The following is a 19,045-nucleotide window of genomic DNA, read 5'->3' on the forward strand; positions in this document are numbered from 1 at the left end:
ATTCAGATACATCCCAACAGATGAGCAGAGGAAGATGCTCGAGGATGTTCATTGCTGTGTTGCTGGTTATAGCAAAAGCAGTGGAAGCAACCCAAGAGTCTAAAAATAGAGAACCGGTTGGAAAAACGGCACTGCTATAGAATGCAATACTATTGAAACTTTAGGAAGAATGAGCTTCTGACTGCCGTGGACAGGTATTCGTGGTATCTGATTAATTTAAAACAGAAAGTTGACAGATAAACAACAACGATTTACTGTCTAGCATAGGGAACTATACTGAATATCTTGTAATAACCTATAAAGGAAAAGACTCTGAAAAAGAATATGTATATATGAGTCATTTTGCTCCACACCTGAAACTAACACAATATGGTAAATCAAATATCGTTTGATAAAAAATTACACTCAAAAGGGAAAAAAAGTTGAGAGTCCAAACCTATAGGGGCTTTTTGGAAAGAAAATGTACATGTATATAGGCAGATAGAGGTGTAATGAATTATTGTCTATGCCAAGGAAAAGTCTGGAAGTATATACACCAAGCTTTCAACAGTTTATCTTCACTATTAAAGAAGGTTTGGGAGAGAGAGGTTTTCTGTTTTTGTTTTATACAAATCTATATTATTTGTTTTTTTGTTTGTTTTTTTTTTTTTTTACAACAAGCAGCTATTTCTTTAGGGATTAAAAACAAAACAGAGGAGCAAACTCCATGTGTTTAGTTAAGGTGTTGTTTTTAGCACCTACCTCTTGGGATGGAGAGTAAGTAAAAACAAATCCAGGCTACTGCCTCTCAGAAACCTGGAGAGGGCGGAGGTGAGGGGTTCCAGGAGCCACGAGATGGGACTGCCTTAGCGCTGGGTGAGGGGGTAGGTGGGCTCCTTTTCCACAGCTCAGCAAGTGAAGGCACGTGTCCCCCTACCAGGGGCAGCCAGCCTGCCTGTGTGCCCAAAGGGATAGGCATTAGCTCATAATCAATGGTTTGGGTTTCACAATTTCATCCGTGGATCCCACTGGCTTCTTTGTTGATGCCTTGGAAGAGGCATCAACCTCTGCCGAGGAATCGCCCTTAAATCCAATCTCAAATCCTCTCATTGAGAGTTTTCCCACATTGGAAACTCATCTCTGTTCATTCCTTGATGGAGCACTGATAGAGCGAGTCTCTTGTTGCCTCCTGGAAGTTGTTAGTAACATTTTAATTTGGGATGGAATGAAGAAAATCAAAGAAAAATGTTGGGTATAATTCTTAGGGGGAGAAAATTTTAGTTATAAATAAATTGACCACATTTCTTTAAATGGAAATTGTACCTATGCAATCCTATATAGCTGTTTGTAACGTAGCATCTAGTAGATGCACAGAATAGAATTGTAAACGTTCATTGGCTGAATTAATAAAATGAGAGATGAATAATGTAGACGGACTTTAAAAGACTGTAACAGATCATAGGGCCATATAACTTGCCCGTTTGGACTTAAGAGTTTAACAGTTTATGGGAGGATTAGGTAAAAGGAAGTATCATAGCTTAAAGCAGTTGCGTAAAGAAGTCTCTACCCGGGGTGGCAAGGTACCTATTTAGACAGCTGGTTGCCCATTAATCAGGAGGTAGGTGAGGCGGAGTGACTAGGCATCTTGCTTTTGTGACCTGCCAGGCTGGATTCTAAGCTTGGCTCGGCCATTTGCCAGCTTTGGTAACTTTGGACAAGTTGGTCCACTTCTCCAGGCTTCAGTCTCCTCATCTGAAAAATGAGGACGCTAATAATAGTACTTACCTCTTAAAATGTGTTTGGATTACATGACATAATTTGCATAAGACACTCAACCCAGTATTGGGCATTTTATAGGCCCTCAATAAAAGTTGACTCATTCTTTTTATTGTATTTAGAAACCCACAAGGAAAACCAGAAGCAAAAGATGATAAGAAAGCATCTCAAAATAAGGTTCTTTGCTCAGCTTTTTACAGCAGCACCTAGGAACTATTTCTGAGATAAAACACACCCTCCTTCAGAGTCTTAGAGGGAAAAAAAAAAATCTCTCTGGCAGTTACGGTGGTCCTGACTTGGTGGTGAGTTACACTGAGTAAATTACTCGCTTGAGGCACTCTCTCAGCTATAGAAGGCACATCCTTTTCTCCAGGATACTAGGCTGTCATTCAGCGCCAAAGGAAAAGCTGTTTGCAGAATGACACCCTGGCATCCCCAACGGGTTTGATTTACCTCCCTGGAAGCTGGTATATATCAAGTCACTGCAGGACCAACCATATTAATAACTCAGGTGATTTAGTTGGCAGTTCCCACTTATTTTGTCCACCCCGTGGTAGTTAATTGTGTGTTCTGTGAATTGTGTTATTTACAGTGCCGAGGAACCAAAGTGAATCTGTGTTAGAAATTGGTGGGCGGATATTCGAGAAGGCTGTAAAGAGACTTTCCATTGTTGATGGTCTTCACCAAATTAGCTCTGTCGTCCCCTTTCTGATGGATGCCAGCTGCTGTGGATACCATAAAGCATCCTACTACCTCGCAGTCTTTTATGAAACTGGATTAAATGTACCTCGGGATCAGCTGCAGGTAGAGTATTTCACAGGCTCCAGGAACATCAGTTACCTGCCTTATATTTGCAGAGTAAGGCTCTCATGCCCCGGGTGGAACTGGACATGTTCATTTTCCCTGGAGTCCTTTAAAAACTTTACACTCGAGAAAAACAGCCTAAGGCCGTGTTAAATACAGAAGATCCCGCTGTCAGTGAGTGCAAAAGGGCACTTTATCCATGTCTAGACACAGCATGGGGATATGATTGGTATAGCGTCTAAGGAATAGTTTGGGCAAGGCTTACCAGAATCCCAGTCATTCAAGAACAAGTGTCTCTTACCCAATTCTTGTAACTATTCTGGCTGTGGGTCCAGCATCCCATATGACTTTTTAGCTAAGTGAAATCATTTGGACCTCTAAGCAAAGTATTGTCACATCCAGCCTCCTGTCATTAAAATAAATGTCCTACTAGACGGTTTTGTGGTATTGAATCCAAATTTATGATGCAACTTGCCTAACATTTGGAATCGCATTTTTATAAGTGCTGCTAAATGGTCCCTGATCACTTTTAGTTTTTGTTTGTGCACATGGGATTGTTCATCCTGGATTTGAAGAGACTCAGACTGTGTAGACCTTCCCAGCTGGCTCTGTGCTCCTTTCACTTGATTTCTTTGTGTGTGTCTCTGGCTGTAGAAGCTCACGATTGATGGCACGCTTTCCCAAGTCCCCGAGGCAGTCCCCACCAAGGTGGAATAGGGTAGAAGATTCTAGCCCCATCTCTGTCACAAAATGGCTGGTTGGCCAAGGACATATGACTTCAACTTTCTGAGCCTCTATTTCCTCAACTCTGCAATGAGATGGTTGGACCAGTCGATCTCTAAAGACCCTTCCCAACACTAACGTTCTGAGAGTGTGAGGTTGGGACATGTCCCACGATTCAGATCATATGACCATAGGTGACGTAGCTGAAGTGGACCAAGATCCTTAGAACAGTTGTCAGATACACAGAGAGATGCTGCGAGATAAGTCAGGGGAGGACTCCCAATCTTCACTGAGAAAAAGACAAAGGAATTTTCAGCTGTTAGACATTTGAGAAGGACAGACAGCCATTAGAAAGCTCTTGTGTCTTCTTTTCTAACGTTTTTAAAAAAAGGCATGTTAACTTGTTTCTGGAATGACTAGGCTCATATGTAGAGGTGAGGCCAGATGACCTTTCTATGTTTAGGATTTTATGACCCTTTTCTATAATCTTGTGAACACTGTCCATTTCTTCTTAACAGGGCATGTTGTATAGTTTGGTTGGAGGCCAGGGCAGTGAGAGGCTGTCTTCGATGAACCTTGGGTACAAACACTACCAGGGCATTGATCACTACCCCCTGGACTGGGAGTTGTCCTATGCCTACTATAGCAACATTGCCACCAAGACACCCCTTGACCAGCACACGCTACAAGGAGATCAGGTACGAGACAGAAGTGGGTGGAAACGGTTATGGCCCTGCTTACTAGAGCTTCCTGAACAGTTTTATTAAGTGTCTGCACCTGTGGCTGGTTTACTCGCCGGCCTTTAGAGTACAGGCCTAATCCAATGGAGAGAAAAGCTTTCTTGCATTCTCCAATTCATATTTCCTCAGTGTGTTCTCAGGCTGAATGCAAGGACCATCCTACATGTACGCGTGAAAAGCGTGAAGAGCTTTTCATGAGTGAGAGGACCGGTATGGGGAGGGTAGATAACGGCCCTGGACAGATTTTGATTTTGAAAAAAATGTGTACCAGAAACATAGGCATTTTGTCTTTGTTCCCAAACCATGTGAAAGTGGTGGGGTCTGGAGATGTTAGTCAAATTAAGTGAGGGCAGTAGGCCAAGGGCTCCTCAATACGTCACAAGCAAGCGAGGTCTACATAACGAAGAAGTTCCATCCCTAGCTGTGTTCCCGCTGCTGGACACCTTGAGAAGCGTCTGCCCATCTCATGAGCCTCAGTGCTCACAAGTGATGGACAGCAGGCGATGTTTGAAGACCTGCCCCGTCCTGCAATAAGGACTGGATGAAGGGTACTAACTCCAGCCCCTAATTTTGCAGGTTCCCACGTCTTATTGACTCATTAGGCAAAGAAATCAGTGGTTCACATCTGCCCAAAAAACATGTTACATTGGACCAACTGATGGTTTGTTTGGGGGACCATGAATAAAAGGGTGTATAAAGGTGATCGTGTAAGAATAAAAAGAAAGCTGCCTTTAGATGATGTAGATTTGCATCCAGCAGGAGTAAATTATGAAGTGGTTGGCTTCTTGGCATGTATTATTTTTCTGTATCTCTTTCTTCAGAATGGTTTTAAGATGTTTTGATGGTCACAGCCCTTGAGGTAGTTAAGTGCAAGTAGTCTGTACTAGGAGATGGCAATATTTTTATGCCAAAGACCAGATAGTAAATATTTTAGGCTCTGCTTTTACAGTCACTATTGCATCTACTCAACTCTGCCAAAGACAATATATAAACCAATGGGGTGCCTGGGTTTGTGCAGCCATAGACAGGAGGTTACCGCATGGTCAGGTTTGGCCCTGGTTTAGGCCATCAACCCTTAATTTTCCCCCTTATGCTTGGTGAGTCTGGATTGATAGCAGGATTGTGGAATCCTAGGCAGAGCAGCTAACTGGGAACCAGGCCATTCACTCTTTCCTGTGCTGCTCCTATGTTGCACTCAGAAACCCCCAGTGGAGGAAACTTGTGCTTTGATCATTGGAAATGAATGGTTTCTGGAAAAGAAATCTACAGTGACCACTGTACAGTTATGAAATAAATGACTCAAAGATACATATCGTCAGTGACCATTAAACATGAATCCAGCTATAAAATGCCCAAAGGCTGTCTGTATAGGCATTCTAATTCTTTTAGAAAATAATGATTTCTTCTGAATAAACTTACACACTCTTATCATTGTCACCTGTATTCTCTCAGCGTATATAGGCTATGTGCAAAATCTGACCTCAGTTTGACAGGAATTTATTTATGAATTGATAAAGATTTTTTAAAAAAGCATTCTTCTGAAAACACATTCATACAAAAATCAAGCCACCAAATAATATTGCCATTGTTCTGCTAAGCCTGAATGTGTTAATAAAGCCCTGTATGTATATATTATACTTTTCAGAATTCTAATTCAGCATAATTTAGCAAGGGGAGATGGTATGTTGCTAACAAGCTCCTTTTCTTTTGAAGATTTGGCCCATGAAGTGTTATGATTATGAAAGAAAATGTTTAATTGGTCAGAACCAGAGAAGATGAATAGAGAAGATCCATCTTGCAGCTGGAAAGTCGTGTGATTAAGAATCATAGATAGGAATTATACAGTTAGAAGAGTTGTATCCTAGCTCATTTTCTTAAGAATGTGTAATTAATGGTTTCTTGAGAATTTAAGCAGGTGTCATACGTTGATTTAAATGTCCTTTTGTTGAGAGATCTATTAATTCACCAGCAGCACATAACAAATGAGGAGATATGGAAAGCCAGACCCCTAATTAACAAACCCAGGATCCGTCAGTAAATTCTTTCTTGATTCTTGTTTCATTTTCTCTTTTATGTAACTCGTAGTTCCCGTCAACTTCATCTTCTTTATTCATAATCTTGCTTCATGTCACTTCTTTATGATTTAGGGGGACTCTGCTTCAGGTTAAAGAGAAAGAAGATGGTAGGGTTTTTTTAGATTTTTGGTTTGTTTTTGGTTTATTTTTGTGGCTTAATCCCAAATGGATTCCTTTCATTGTCTTCACACCTCAGAATTTGCTCTTCTGAAAGGTTTGGTCCTCAGCCTTCTCTGCCTACACCTTCCAGAGGGCAGGGGTTCTCATCAACATCCCTGGTTTCCACTGCCCTCCACATACTGATGACATGCACATCTTATTCTCAGGCCGAGGTCTCCCTTGAAATCCCCATCTGCAATCGTAACATACCACGAAGGGAACACACCACCTCCTCCTCTCCGTTCCGCACAGACACCTCAACCAATGGCACCGTTGTCCATGCCAGCAACGGGGGGGTCACCTTTGATCCCCCCATCATCCTACCAGTCCTAATCCCCAACAGTGCTACATGCAGCTCTCCTTCATCATCTCTCCCCTGCGTGACTCTGACAGCCTCCTGTTCTACTCTGAGTTATGGAATGAATTGACCCCTCAATTCATATGCTGAAGCCCTCACCCCCAGTGCCTCAGAGTGGGACACTGCATTTGGAGCTGGGACCTTTGAAGAGAGGATTAAGTTAAATGGAGTCATTAGTGGCCCTACTCCAGTATGACTGGTGTTCTTACAAGAAGAGAAGATTGGGACATAGATGAAACAGGGGGGCAGCCATGTGAGGACACAAGCTCGGGAGGGGGGCCTCAGAAGAAACTAAGCCTGCCAGCATCTTGATCTTGGACTTCCAGCCTCCAGAAGTGTGAGAAGATTAATTTCTGTGGTTTAAGCCACGCAGTCTGTGGCGTTCTGTTATGGCAGTCCTGGAAAATGAATTCACCTCCTAACTGGCTTTTCTGTTGCCAGTCTTGTCCCTTCCCATTTTCTTCCCATGGAGGCCAAAGAGGGCTGTCAACAGTGGAGGTTCTCAACCTGACTGCGCGTCAGAATCACGTGGGGACTCAGAGAATACCTCTGCACAGGCTGCACCCCACAGTCTTAATGAAGTGACAGAGGGAGGGTCCAGGCATATAACAGGTGTGTATGTGTCTATGGGCATGTGTATATTTAAATAGCTCGTCAGACGGGCGTAATGTGCAGTCAGCGTTGAGAAGTGCTGACCCGGAAGCACTAAGTCCAGCTCATCACTTGGCATAAGAGGTGTTCCTTGATCTGGTTTCTCTCTGCTTCCCCAACCTCAGCTCTCAGCGATTCCATGTTTGGCCTGCCCACCCTGGCGATGCCAAGCTTTTGGTCACACCATGCTCTCCACAATTCCTGGCCCTGCTCAATCCCCTCTGCCTGGTTTGCTTTCTCCACTCCCACCCCCCTTTTCCTGCCTCCTGACCACCCCCCACTCCTACTAGGATGCTGGGCTCAGACACCACCACCTCCTTGGATCTTCCCTTTGCTGCGCCGCCACGGCACCCGGGCACATCCCTGCCATTGCTCTAGGATGGGTGCTGTGTACAGGTCTCGGAGCCGGCTCTCCCAGTAGACTGTGAGCTCCCCGAGACAGACACCTTGTCTGTTCACATCGGTGACCCCAGTGCCCAGCCCTGTGCTTGACATGTAGTTGGCATTCACTGTTTACTGATGGGATGGTGGACAGCATGAGAGTGCCGAGTATACAGTGATGAACACAAAGCTATCATGTCTCATTGATTATCCGGTGCTTTTTTTCTCTCTCTCTCTTTTTTTTTTTTCCTGTACGCGGGCCTCTCACTGCCGTGGCCTCTCCCGTTGCGGAGCGCAGGCTCCGGACGCGCAGGCTCAGCGGCCATGGCTAACGGGCCCAGCTGCTCCGCGGCACGTGGGATCCTCCCGGACCGGGGCACGGACCCGCATCCCCTGCATCGGCAGGCGGACTCTCAACCACTGCGCCACCAGGGAAGCCCCTCCAGTGCTTTTTGATGCAACCAGTGTTCATTGTTGATGGCAAGCACCCAGGCACTTGGCTTTCAACTCTGCCCCTCTTGCATTCAGCACCACCTCTGTATGAGGAACCCCCCGTTTGGGGCATCTTGGGTACTTGCTTCCCTGTCTCTCCATCATTAGACCTGATATTCTTCCATTTTTATTTTAAAATCCCTAAAATGTTAAATTTCAACAAAGAAAACTTACACCCCCCCATTAGGAGCCAAATATTATAGCTGATTTTAAACACCCTAAGAGGCTGGTTCCTCATGGTGGTGTCTACAGGCCCTGAAGGAAGTAGTGGTTTAAGTGTAGGCTCTGAAATTGCCCTGCTCCTGAGTTCCCAGGAGCGCCGGCTGGAGCGTTATAGTTCACGACTTCAGAGAATGCAGATGCTCCAGAAAATGGGGGGCTGCTGAGAGCATTTTCTCTCCAGGTCCAAATTCCACCACATTCTTCGCCCTCCCTACTCCCTCCCTGCTCTACTCTCTGTCCTGCCTTTCCTGTGATTGATTGCAGACAGCTGCTATGATGTGAACACTGCCCTTGCAGCCTATAGGCTGAGCGGAGAGAAAGGAGGTAAAGCATATGAAGAGTCAGTGTCTGTAGGACAGTGTGATGCCTTCTCTGACACTGGGTCCAGGGGCATCTGAGGACTATAGAGTCTCTGGACATTGGACCTCCTGTAACCTGGTCAGCCAGTTTTAACCCTACGGTATAGGCTATGAACTGCTTGTTCTAGAGACGTTGATTTTACAACACAGCAACAAAAACAATCCACCTCCCCGGGAAGGCACAGAAGATTCTAGAACTAGTCAGTCTGGGACTCTGAGACCCTGTCAGCTTCTCCCCAGCTCTGCCCTCCACCATGGTCCCCACCTTTCCTTCTCTTCACCAAAGCTTCTTCTGGGATTGGTCACTTTCCCATCTGAGGCATCATTCGCTGGTCTCAAAATGTTTGATGATGAACAACTAAACACCGCTCCCTTTTAGGGGTTGTTCCTTCATCAGATGTCTTTGTGGATGGTTGGCTTTCACGGAAGGCCTTGGACGTGTGGCTCTGACTGGTGCTGGATGCCACTGTGGGGACCCCAGAGCTGTGAAGACACAGCCACCGGCCCAGGTGTGGCACGCAGCTGTGGTGTGGCTCCAGGGCCAGTTTGCCTGGTTCAGGTCCCAGGTCTGCATTCACCGGGTGTAAAACCTTGGATAATCCCACTCACTTTTCTGTCTCTGCACAGCTTTTTCACCTGTAAACACTGCCATGACTGTCTGCACCTCACATAGTTTATAGCATGCATAGATTAATCATATGATGTATGTTGAGTGGATCTCAGCACACAATGTGGATGCTCTCAAATGTTTCCAGCTCCAGCGCTCCCTCCTCAAATCTGTCCCTTCCATCTTCAAAAGCACCAAATTCTCTTAGATAGATCTTCATCCCCCCAATGTAAGCCTTTGAGCTGTACAAAACTGCAAATACCAATAGGAGGGCTAACGTTCTAAACTGCTATCAGCTCTTTACATGGTAGAATGAACTAAAGACCTAAAAAATGACGAGTTACCATTCCTGAGAGCTTCCCATATGCCAGATGCTCTGCTAAGATCTTCACAAACAATCTCATTTAATCTTCATGCAACTCTATGAGGTCAGTACAAGTATTGTTCCCATTATACAGATGGGGCAACTGAGACTCAGGGAAGCCAAAGAATGTGCCCAAAGTCACACAGCAAATGAGTAGTGGAGCCTAGATTTGAACCTGGATGTTACTAACTCTTCACACTATAAAAAATAATGGCTAATAGGTGGAGTGCTTTTGATGTAACAGATACCACTCTCAGCTTCATTTTTATGGATATAGAAACTAAGGGTCAAATAAATAAAGTCAGTGGCCCAAGGCCCACAGGTAGTTAGTGGTGAGTTAGAATTCACGTCCACTGGATCTGATGCGAAAAGTTGTGCTCTTAATGGCCCTGCCCGACTGCAAAGCTCAACGGTACTACCCTGGGAAGCAGGAAGGGGCTAGGTCAGGAGACAGTGATATAAAAGACAAAAGAGTTCCTTCTTCAGAGTGATGCATGGTTGCCCAGGTCCCCCGCAAACGTGGCCTTTGCCAAGACCCCTCTCATGACACTGTTAGATGGAGTTCATTATGTATAAGGGGAGACGATGAAACAGCCCCCGTCTGATTCTCCCAGATGCATGAGTCATTCACAGGGTGGTGCAGCTAGGTGAGGACTATGGGTCCCACAGGCAGCCAGCCCGGGTTTGATTCCAAAGTTTGAAGAATGTAGGTAAGTTACTTAACCTTTCTGGGCCTCAGTTTCCACATCTGTGAAATGGGGATATTGATGGTGACTGTCTTGTAAGGTTGCAAAGGTTCAGTGAGTCATTCTGGGCCAAGTAATTGGTCGCCGCACACAGTTCTTGCTGGTGATTATGATATTACCACTGCGAGAGAGTAGCAGCAACACCTAAGAGTATAAATCCTTGCAGGATAGAAACTCTGGCTTCATGTGTTCTGTGTTTCATTCAAGTCCCATGACAAAGTGAAGGAGGAAGAAACAAAATCAGGAGAACAAGGAGATTAACCCCAAATCAAAACACCCAGACTCTCCAGTTGAACGAAAAACTTCTAGCTGAGAATTCTATTGTTCTAGCAGCCTGAGCTTCAGCCCAGGATTCCAGAGCCTTCCCGCTAGAGGGCGACATCATGGCGGAGCCCATCAGATCCTGTCTTTGGAGTCAGACCAACCTGGCTTCCAGGACTAGCTCTACAGTGTGACCTTGAGTTCATGGTTTCACCTTCTGAGCTTCAATTTCTTGACGTATCAATTGAGGACACTGATATTTGGGCCACAGCCCTGCTGTGAGGATTAAATGAGAAAAACATTTGTTAAGCACCCCGTACATACTTGGTTTCAGTCAAAGGTGGTGGGCATCATTATTCCAATTGTTGCTGTTTTCTGGGAGGCGTCTCAAGGTTAGACATCCAGCAGGAATTGATACCACTGGGTTCCTAGCTCTGTCCCCAAGTCTGCCCCCTATTGCCCCTGAGAGGGACCTTTGGCTCCACATGGCCGCAGCTGGGTGATCCTCTCAGGAATGGGCTACAGGCTAGTGCTTGTGAATCTAAGTCATTTCCTTCACTGACAAACAGAAAGGGTCAGAAGGGAAATCAGGCCTGACTCCTTGTTCTCTAAGGCTTCTTCCCAAACACATCCAGATCCAATTTCACCATTTGCTTGTGCCCTTGAAGCCCTTCCCAGGCGCTCCTTCCCAGGCCAAAATTTATACATAAAAATGAGTCTTATTTTCTTCAGAGGAGGCAGATACCTGGGAGGCTGTGTGCAAATTCATTTTGTGAACTTTCCCCCCGGGCTCCTCTTTAGAGCCTCTGGCACATTCTTGCTCACATCCTCAGAGTTAATGTGCCCTCTTCTTTTCAGTGTAGGTTTCATTTTGAAAGAGCCGAAAGATATAGGAGGCTGAGCGTGCTAAATAAAAAGGGTTGAGTCATGCAGGATAATGACACTTTGGAATAAAAAAATAATAAGGTTATACTTAGAAAATATTGATTTACTTGTTTGATGCTGTGTAATCTGGTTCTGCAATCAGCAGCACAGAGGTGGACTTCTGAACTAGCTTGAGCGATGGAAGAGGAAGTGGAATAAATTTTGTCCTCCCAAGGAAAACACTTTGATAGGAACAAAAATACCCATTTAGGGCTTCCCTGGTGGCGCAGTGGTTGAGAGTCCGCCTGCCGATGCGGGGGACACGAGTTCGTGCACCGGTCCCGGAAGATCCCACATGCCGCGGAGCGGCTGGGCCCGTGAGCCATGGCCGCTGGGCCTGTGCGTCTGGAGCCTGTGCTCCGCAACGGGAGAGGCCACAGCAGTGAGAGGCCCGTGTACTACCAAAAAAAAAAAAAAAAAACCCATTTAGATATAGGACATGTGATCCATTCATTTAAAAAAGAATTTGACCCTATGGCGCTGTGGACACACCTCATATTTCAATTATTCATATAGTTTTTACTTGAGCAGTTGCTGATTTAAGAATAATGTCATGTCTTTTGCGTGCCCATATCATTTGGATATTTTCATTCTCCCTTCTTCTCCCCTCCTTTCCTCCTTCCCTCCCTTCCTCCCTCCTTCTTTTCTTCCTTCCTTCCCTTTTAGGCATACGTTGAGACAATTAGACTAAAAGATGATGAAATTCTCAAGGTACAAACCAAAGAAGATGGAGACGTCTTCATGTGGCTGAAACATGAAGCCACTCGAGGCAATGCGGCAGCTCAGGTAAAGATGCGTTCCACAGTTCTGGAAAGTCTCTCAGCCACGACAGACCAGGTTACACCGGGATAATAAAGTATCCCAAACCTAGTGGCTTAACACAACACCAGTGTATTGTTGTTCTCTGTTGTTCTCACTACATGTCCAATGGGGGTGGCATGGGCTGTGCTTTCATAGTCCCCTAGGATCCCAAGCTAACAGAGGCTTCACCAAAACATGCTTCCAACGCCATTGCTGCAGGATGACGCCACGACACATCACAGGCTGAGTCTGAACGCTTCTTCTCAGAAGGGGCACGAGTCATTTCTCACATTTCATCGGCCAAAGGAAGTCAACTGGTCACTCTTGACCTGAGTGAGCCGGAAATGTAGTCCAGCAGGACCCAGAGGAGAGAGAGCCACGATATTTATGATCAGTCCTAAGACTACCATCAGACATTTTAGTGAATCAGATAGAAATAAAAAGAAGCATCTTGGAGTGCAGGAGAGATTAGGTGGGCATTGAGAAGAAAGCCACAAAATCAGCCAGGAGAATAATAGAAAATCTGTGTTGCATGTAAGACCCAAAGGATCGACCTTGTCTCTTGAACATGTTTTGTCTTTTGGATAGACCTGTGAGAGGTACAAGAAAGGGCAGAGGGCTGGGAGGGCCATCTGACTTCTTGCCCTGATTTCACTATGAAGAAAAGTCCTTATGGGAGCCAGCTAAGGCTGATTGCACTGGAGGAAGGAAACCTCCTTCCCTAAGGATGGATTTAGCTTTTGTTTTGTGTTCCTAGTGAGCACAGTGTCAGGAAGAGCCTCTGCTCTGGGTCTGCTAAGCAGGCAGAAGACCAGAGATTGGGAAGAGAAAGAAAACCAAAGAACTCATTGACAAACCAACACTTCAGAGACCCTGTAGTAAGGGGTCTCCCACCCCTCCTTAGAGGTCTTCCTAGCATCTCAGAAGATGCTTTCCTGGAAGTTATAAGGTTTTCTTTTGGGGGGTGGAGAATGGAAGAGAAGGAGATGAGAGGAGAAGTAGAAAGAAGGAAAGAAAATCACAAGGGGCCAGAATGATAACAAATGTTGCCTGTGGCTCCGTCTTGGGCTCTGTCCCAGCCTGCAGTCTTTCTAGTTCGGGAAGGAATTCCAGTGCATAGTTCAGGAGATGCTGCTGTCAGATTTCATGGGTGCTCCAGAGCTCGCGTGAACATTCCTACCAAAGACACTTCTTCCCTCCTTCATTCAGCAAATCTTTGTTGCGTTGCTTCTATGAGTTTCTGTTGAGTTCTGCTGGGTGGGAGCTGGGGGTACAGGGCAGACAAATAACGTTTTGAGATCCTTACCACCAAAGACCCCCAGCCTCGATTGAGTCGAATGGTGGAGCCAGCCATGTAGACAGATGCTGGGATAGTGCTGTAGGGAGATGCCCTGGTATGGATGTGCACAGGCCTCCATGCTGTTCATTGGGCCAAGAGGATGCACAGTACCTCCCAAGGAGAGGGCATTTCTCAAGAGGAGACAGTGTGGTTGTTGATCCATCAGCCCTGGCCTGGGTGCAATAGATTCCTTCACATATGCACACACACACACCACCCACATATACACACACACACCCAACTCACATATACCTCTCCACACACACACACCTACACACCTCACACACACACACCCCACACACATGCACACACAGCCCACACACATACACACACACCACACAGACACCCCAGACACACATACACACACACACACACCCCACCCCCACATACCCAACTCACATACACCCCACACACACACCTACGCACCTCACATACACACATACACACACACCCCACACACATGCACACACAGCCCACACACATACAAACCACACATACACACACACACCACACACATACACACACCACACACACTGCCCCCCACACCCTCCACACAAATACACACACACACCCACACACACCACACACACACACACCCCAGACACATACACACCCCCCACAGACATACACACACACACCATACACATACACACACAGACACACCCCAGACACATACACACCCCCCACAGACATACACATACACACACACACCATACACATACACACACAGACACCCCCACCCCCCACACCACATATATACACACATGCACACACCACCCACACACACATACATGTACACACACCCCACACACATACACACTCACCCCATACACATACACAGACACACACACACACACACACACACACACACACACCATCCACATACACACACACAATTTCCAACCTGTGTTAATGACTTGTATTTACACCAGTTCATCTTCAGGGCTCTTGTCCCCAGGAGGAAGATAAAATGTGTCTATTTAAATCTTGGTTCTCAATATAAAAACATTTTAAACTAGGTTTGCCTTCCCCCCTTTTTAAAGTCTTGTTTATTAAGCATATCACAGGAAAGTCATTATTCTAAATTGCTATTGTCTTGAAGCAACGGTTGGCCCAGATGCTGTTCTGGGGCCAGCAAGGTGTGGCCAAGAACCCGGAAGCGGCTATTGAGTGGTACGCCAAGGGTGCCCTGGAGACTGAGGACCCCGCGTTAATATACGACTATGCCATCGTGTTATTTAAGGTAAGAATCACTCAGTTTGTGCTGAAATTGCACAATTTCTATCAGACTTCCCAAGTGGTTTCCTGTAGGCATGCAGGCAATCAGGGAGCCTGTAACTGAAGAACCTTAGGACATGCTTCTGTCAGTCTGGATGGAAAGGGGTATTTGCTGAAAAGGCAGGGTCAGAAGCAGTTCCCTGGTCTCGTTTTTAATCATTTGTCTTAGGTTTGACACCTGGATTCTCTCTACTTTTGCAAGGACGGGCATTCTGGAGCAGGCACCCATATTTTACAGATTGGTACACGGCCAGCAGCCCCAAAGGTGCTGCAAGTTCTCTATCAGGCAGAGTTATCATTGAATTACAGCTAAGACCAAGTGCATGTTTGGGCTGGTTCCCAACAGTCCCGTTGATCGATACAAAGATCTTGGTTTTAAGCCAGCAGGAGAGCATTGGGACGGATGGGAAGAGCATTAGCCGAGGAGATAGAGGATGGAGTTCAGATCTCTCCTCTGCAACGATTAGCTGCATCCTTGGACTTATCCGATCTCATGAGACACTGGTAATGACCACAGATGGAGTGAAATAACCTAAGGAAGGGGCTCCAAGAACTGTAAAATGCTTTACAGAATAATATTTCACACTGATTGATGCAGTGCTTATGACCTGATGTACGTGTATTAATACATTCGATCCTCGAGACAGCTTTGCAAGGTAGGTATCACGGTGTATTACGATAGCTGTTTATATGTGTGGTGACAGGGGCTCAGAAAGGGTTTGTAACTTGCCCAGGGTTGAACAACTGGTGTGTTTCAGACCTGGGACTGGTCTTCACCCCTGAATGCAGAGACATCAATTCACCAATCTTGGAAAAGCTGTTGGCTCTAGTAAGAAAACCCTTTGTCCCTATGTCCAGACCCAAAGGAGGCAGCTGCCCACAGAGAGCGAGTGTCTTCAAACAGGGACGTGGATGCACGTGGCTGGGCTCATCTCCAGAACCACAGCTGTGGCCGCTCACTGATTAACAACCATGACTCTTGCTACCTTTCTGGCCCTCCAAGTCTTAAAACCTATCGCTTGTTACGGTTTCCAAGTTTAGAGCCCACACTTTTTCTTTGTAGTCGTTAAAGCAACATAGAAATGGTTTGACTCTTAGCCATATGCCAATGCGTTTGCATATTTATATAATAAACACCCATTCTGGGCTGACAAAATGCCAGACTCTGTGCTAGATGGAGGGACATATGGATGCATGAGCCTCATCCCTGACCTCAGGGTCTCAGACACGCGTGGGCAAGACAGAGGACTGAGACAGGCACAGAGGAGAGGCACCAGTCCACCAGAGTTGGGGCTGGCCCCTGCCCAAAGCGCAGAGGAGGAAAGGCATGACTCAGACATTACTTCTGCCCACCAGGAGCTTGAAATCTAGAGGGAAAGCGAAAGACATAAATAAATGATAGGAGGTGACAGGATGTTTCTTCAGGGTCTGATTTCCCAAACCTTAAAGCTTTTTTGGTTTTCCTGCATTCTAAGTTATCTCTGAGTGGGAGGAAGGAAGCCCTTTATCTACATCTCAAGGCAGATTTTTACCTCTGGCCAAAGGTGTCTTTAAGTATTTTCAGTGTAAAAAAAAACCATGCAAAAAATGAACTTTCCAAACATGAAGAACGGCAACATGCTCTTGGCTTGTTGTCTTGTGTGGATATTCGGCTTATTGTATTCAAAGATGGCGCCATGATGACAGCTATAGTTTGTCCAGATACATCCCATTTCACATCCACATGAGGATGGAGCTTGGACTTTTACTGCAGCAACTGTCCTCCATGGATTCATTCAGTGGATGAAGTTATTGAGCACTTGCTATGCATCAGGACTTTACACTTCTCTCACTTTACAACTCCCAGTACTACTCAGACTTGTGCATAGTGTGTAGTCTTTGTGCAAGAACTCACCCCACTTCTGATTATATAATTCCACTGGAAAATCCCTGGCCTAGAACTCAGAGTATCTGAGTTCTGGTTGCAGATCTAACTGCGAGGTTTTGCGTAAGTCAACCCCTCTGGGCCCCAGTTTTATTCCTTGAAAACAAAGAAGTTGGAGAAAAACTTTGAGTGCAAACCAGGTTCTGACATTTTGTCATGCTGGTCGTTCTGTTGCTTTCCCCGAAATCCAAAAAGGTGGTCTCATTGCTTCATCCAGTTACTACAAATAGCCTTCATGTCCTTTTGTCTTTCCTCTCCCTCTCTAATTAAACGAAGTAATGGTGCACTTCTGAAAAATATTTTCATCTTCCACTTTGCTTCAGCTCATCGGTTTTATGAAATAGGTAAGTTAAAATCGAGTAGAAACTCATTGTATGTAATTTAACCTTTATTTGGATTCACAGTTTTATTTTGGGTCCTGGAAATCTACAAAGCCAGATTCTGCAGCATGTTTTCTGTATCCTGTAAGGTTACGGATCATTGTACTTTCTCAGCATGGGAATTAAAATATATAGGAGAAACTACAGCATGGCAGTTATAAACTTGGACTCTGGAGACTGGGTTCAAATCCTACCTCGACTCCTTGCTCACTGTGTGATTCTGGGCAAGTTTCTGTGATGAGAATGATAGCAGCACCCCGGCTGGGGTTTGGGAGCATTAGATATGGCAGGAGAGTTCTTGGCCCATGTTAATTAACACAGGAATGTTTGCTAGTACTCTCTTCATTTACTGTAGAGCTAAGAATTTAAATTGAGTTAATAGCTGTATTCATTGCAAAGCCCTCTAACATTATATCACATGTGACCCTGTCAAGCGCTGAGTGTGAGACCAGGAGGACTCCATGGGCTGTGTAGGTCAATAACAGACTCTAAGTGAGCTTGGAAACATCAGGGTTTTCATCCGGCTCCTCTTACTTGCCATCTGCATGGTCAGAGCTATGTTGAGAGAGCCCTCAGGGACCCCTCCTGCTCCACCCTCAGAGCCACCATTTTCCCACGGGGTCCTGCAGACACCCCAGCATGGTCTCACAGAGTTCTGTTCTTGTAACAAGAACTCCAAAGCCACATCTCTCTCTGATGCACAAACCACCTCTCCTGGAAGAACTTGATTTTGCTGACGGAAGCTTGTCGGTTTGGCAGCGTCTGAGGGAACAGATTCTAAGGGTGCTGTCTCCCTCACCGCTGGCTCTCGAGCTGTTTCTGAAGCCACAGTGCTCCACCTTGGGGACTCCCACGAGGACGCTGGAAGGTTGCAAATGACAGCTAATAACTCTTGCCTGTCCGACACAGATAAAGTGCTTTGTCTGCTTGCATATTAGGCAATCCCCAGAGAAACACAACCAGGATGACCTGACTCATTTAACCTTATTCATGGCTTTTCCCAGCAGCACCTGCGGATTGATGGGAATGTGATTCACTGGACCATCAATGGGGAATTTTTATGGATGCTAAGCTCGGAGGGTGAGGTTTATTGCCTCTCTTCTACAAATATCTGCAAAATAATGATGATGATGATGATGATGTAACAACTCTGTATATAGAAATCTTCAAGATTAGATTTTTAATTGAGAAGGCTTGGGCTTTAGTATCTTCTCTTGAACACTGACAGATTGGTGTGATGGTTTTGCGTGCAACTCTGCGTTTATTTTCTTCGTGATCATTGCTGTTTATCATTGTTTAGGGTCAAGGAGTAAAAAAGAACAGACGGCTTGCCTTAGAGCTGATGAAGAAAGCAGCTTCCAAGGTAACATTTGTGCATATTGTCAGAGGGAAATGTTTCCACCACACACACCCGTGCTCTTACAAGTCGAGGAGAGTGAACAGCCAGCCTTCTGAAGAAGGTAGAAATGCAGTGGGGAGGGAGGGGCGCTGGCATTTCAGTGATTAGTCATTTTAGAGCTACAACATATACAGAAACCTGCACGATGAGGACGGCAAAGTTCGAAAGCCAAACTCAGTTTCCAGTCAATAGAATTCAGACCGATTTTGTTTGAAGGCTAAAATTATAATCAAGGGCTGCCCTAATAACAAGCAGCAGCAAGGGGGTCTTTGAAATTGAATGGGTATAAATGCCATTGAATTA

At 45.5% G+C, this 19,045-nt stretch overlaps 1 protein-coding gene across 1 annotated transcript in view; it reads left to right on the forward strand.

Moving 5' to 3' along the window:
• LOC131758429 (protein sel-1 homolog 3-like) overlaps positions 1–19,045 on the forward strand; it is a 106,623-nt gene that overhangs the window by 57,663 nt on the left and 29,915 nt on the right. Inside the window, exons 10-14 of the mRNA XM_059066507.2 lie at positions 2,348–2,559; positions 3,801–3,980; positions 12,288–12,407; positions 14,864–15,004; positions 18,644–18,706. Coding sequence (XP_058922490.1) covers positions 2,348–2,559; positions 3,801–3,980; positions 12,288–12,407; positions 14,864–15,004; positions 18,644–18,706 — 716 coding nt within the window. The remainder of the gene's footprint in view (positions 1–2,347; positions 2,560–3,800; positions 3,981–12,287; positions 12,408–14,863; positions 15,005–18,643; positions 18,707–19,045) is intronic.

Source organism: Kogia breviceps, chromosome 6 (genome assembly GCF_026419965.1).
Source record: "Kogia breviceps isolate mKogBre1 chromosome 6, mKogBre1 haplotype 1, whole genome shotgun sequence".
Classification (NCBI taxonomy): domain Eukaryota; kingdom Metazoa; phylum Chordata; class Mammalia; order Artiodactyla; family Physeteridae; genus Kogia; species Kogia breviceps.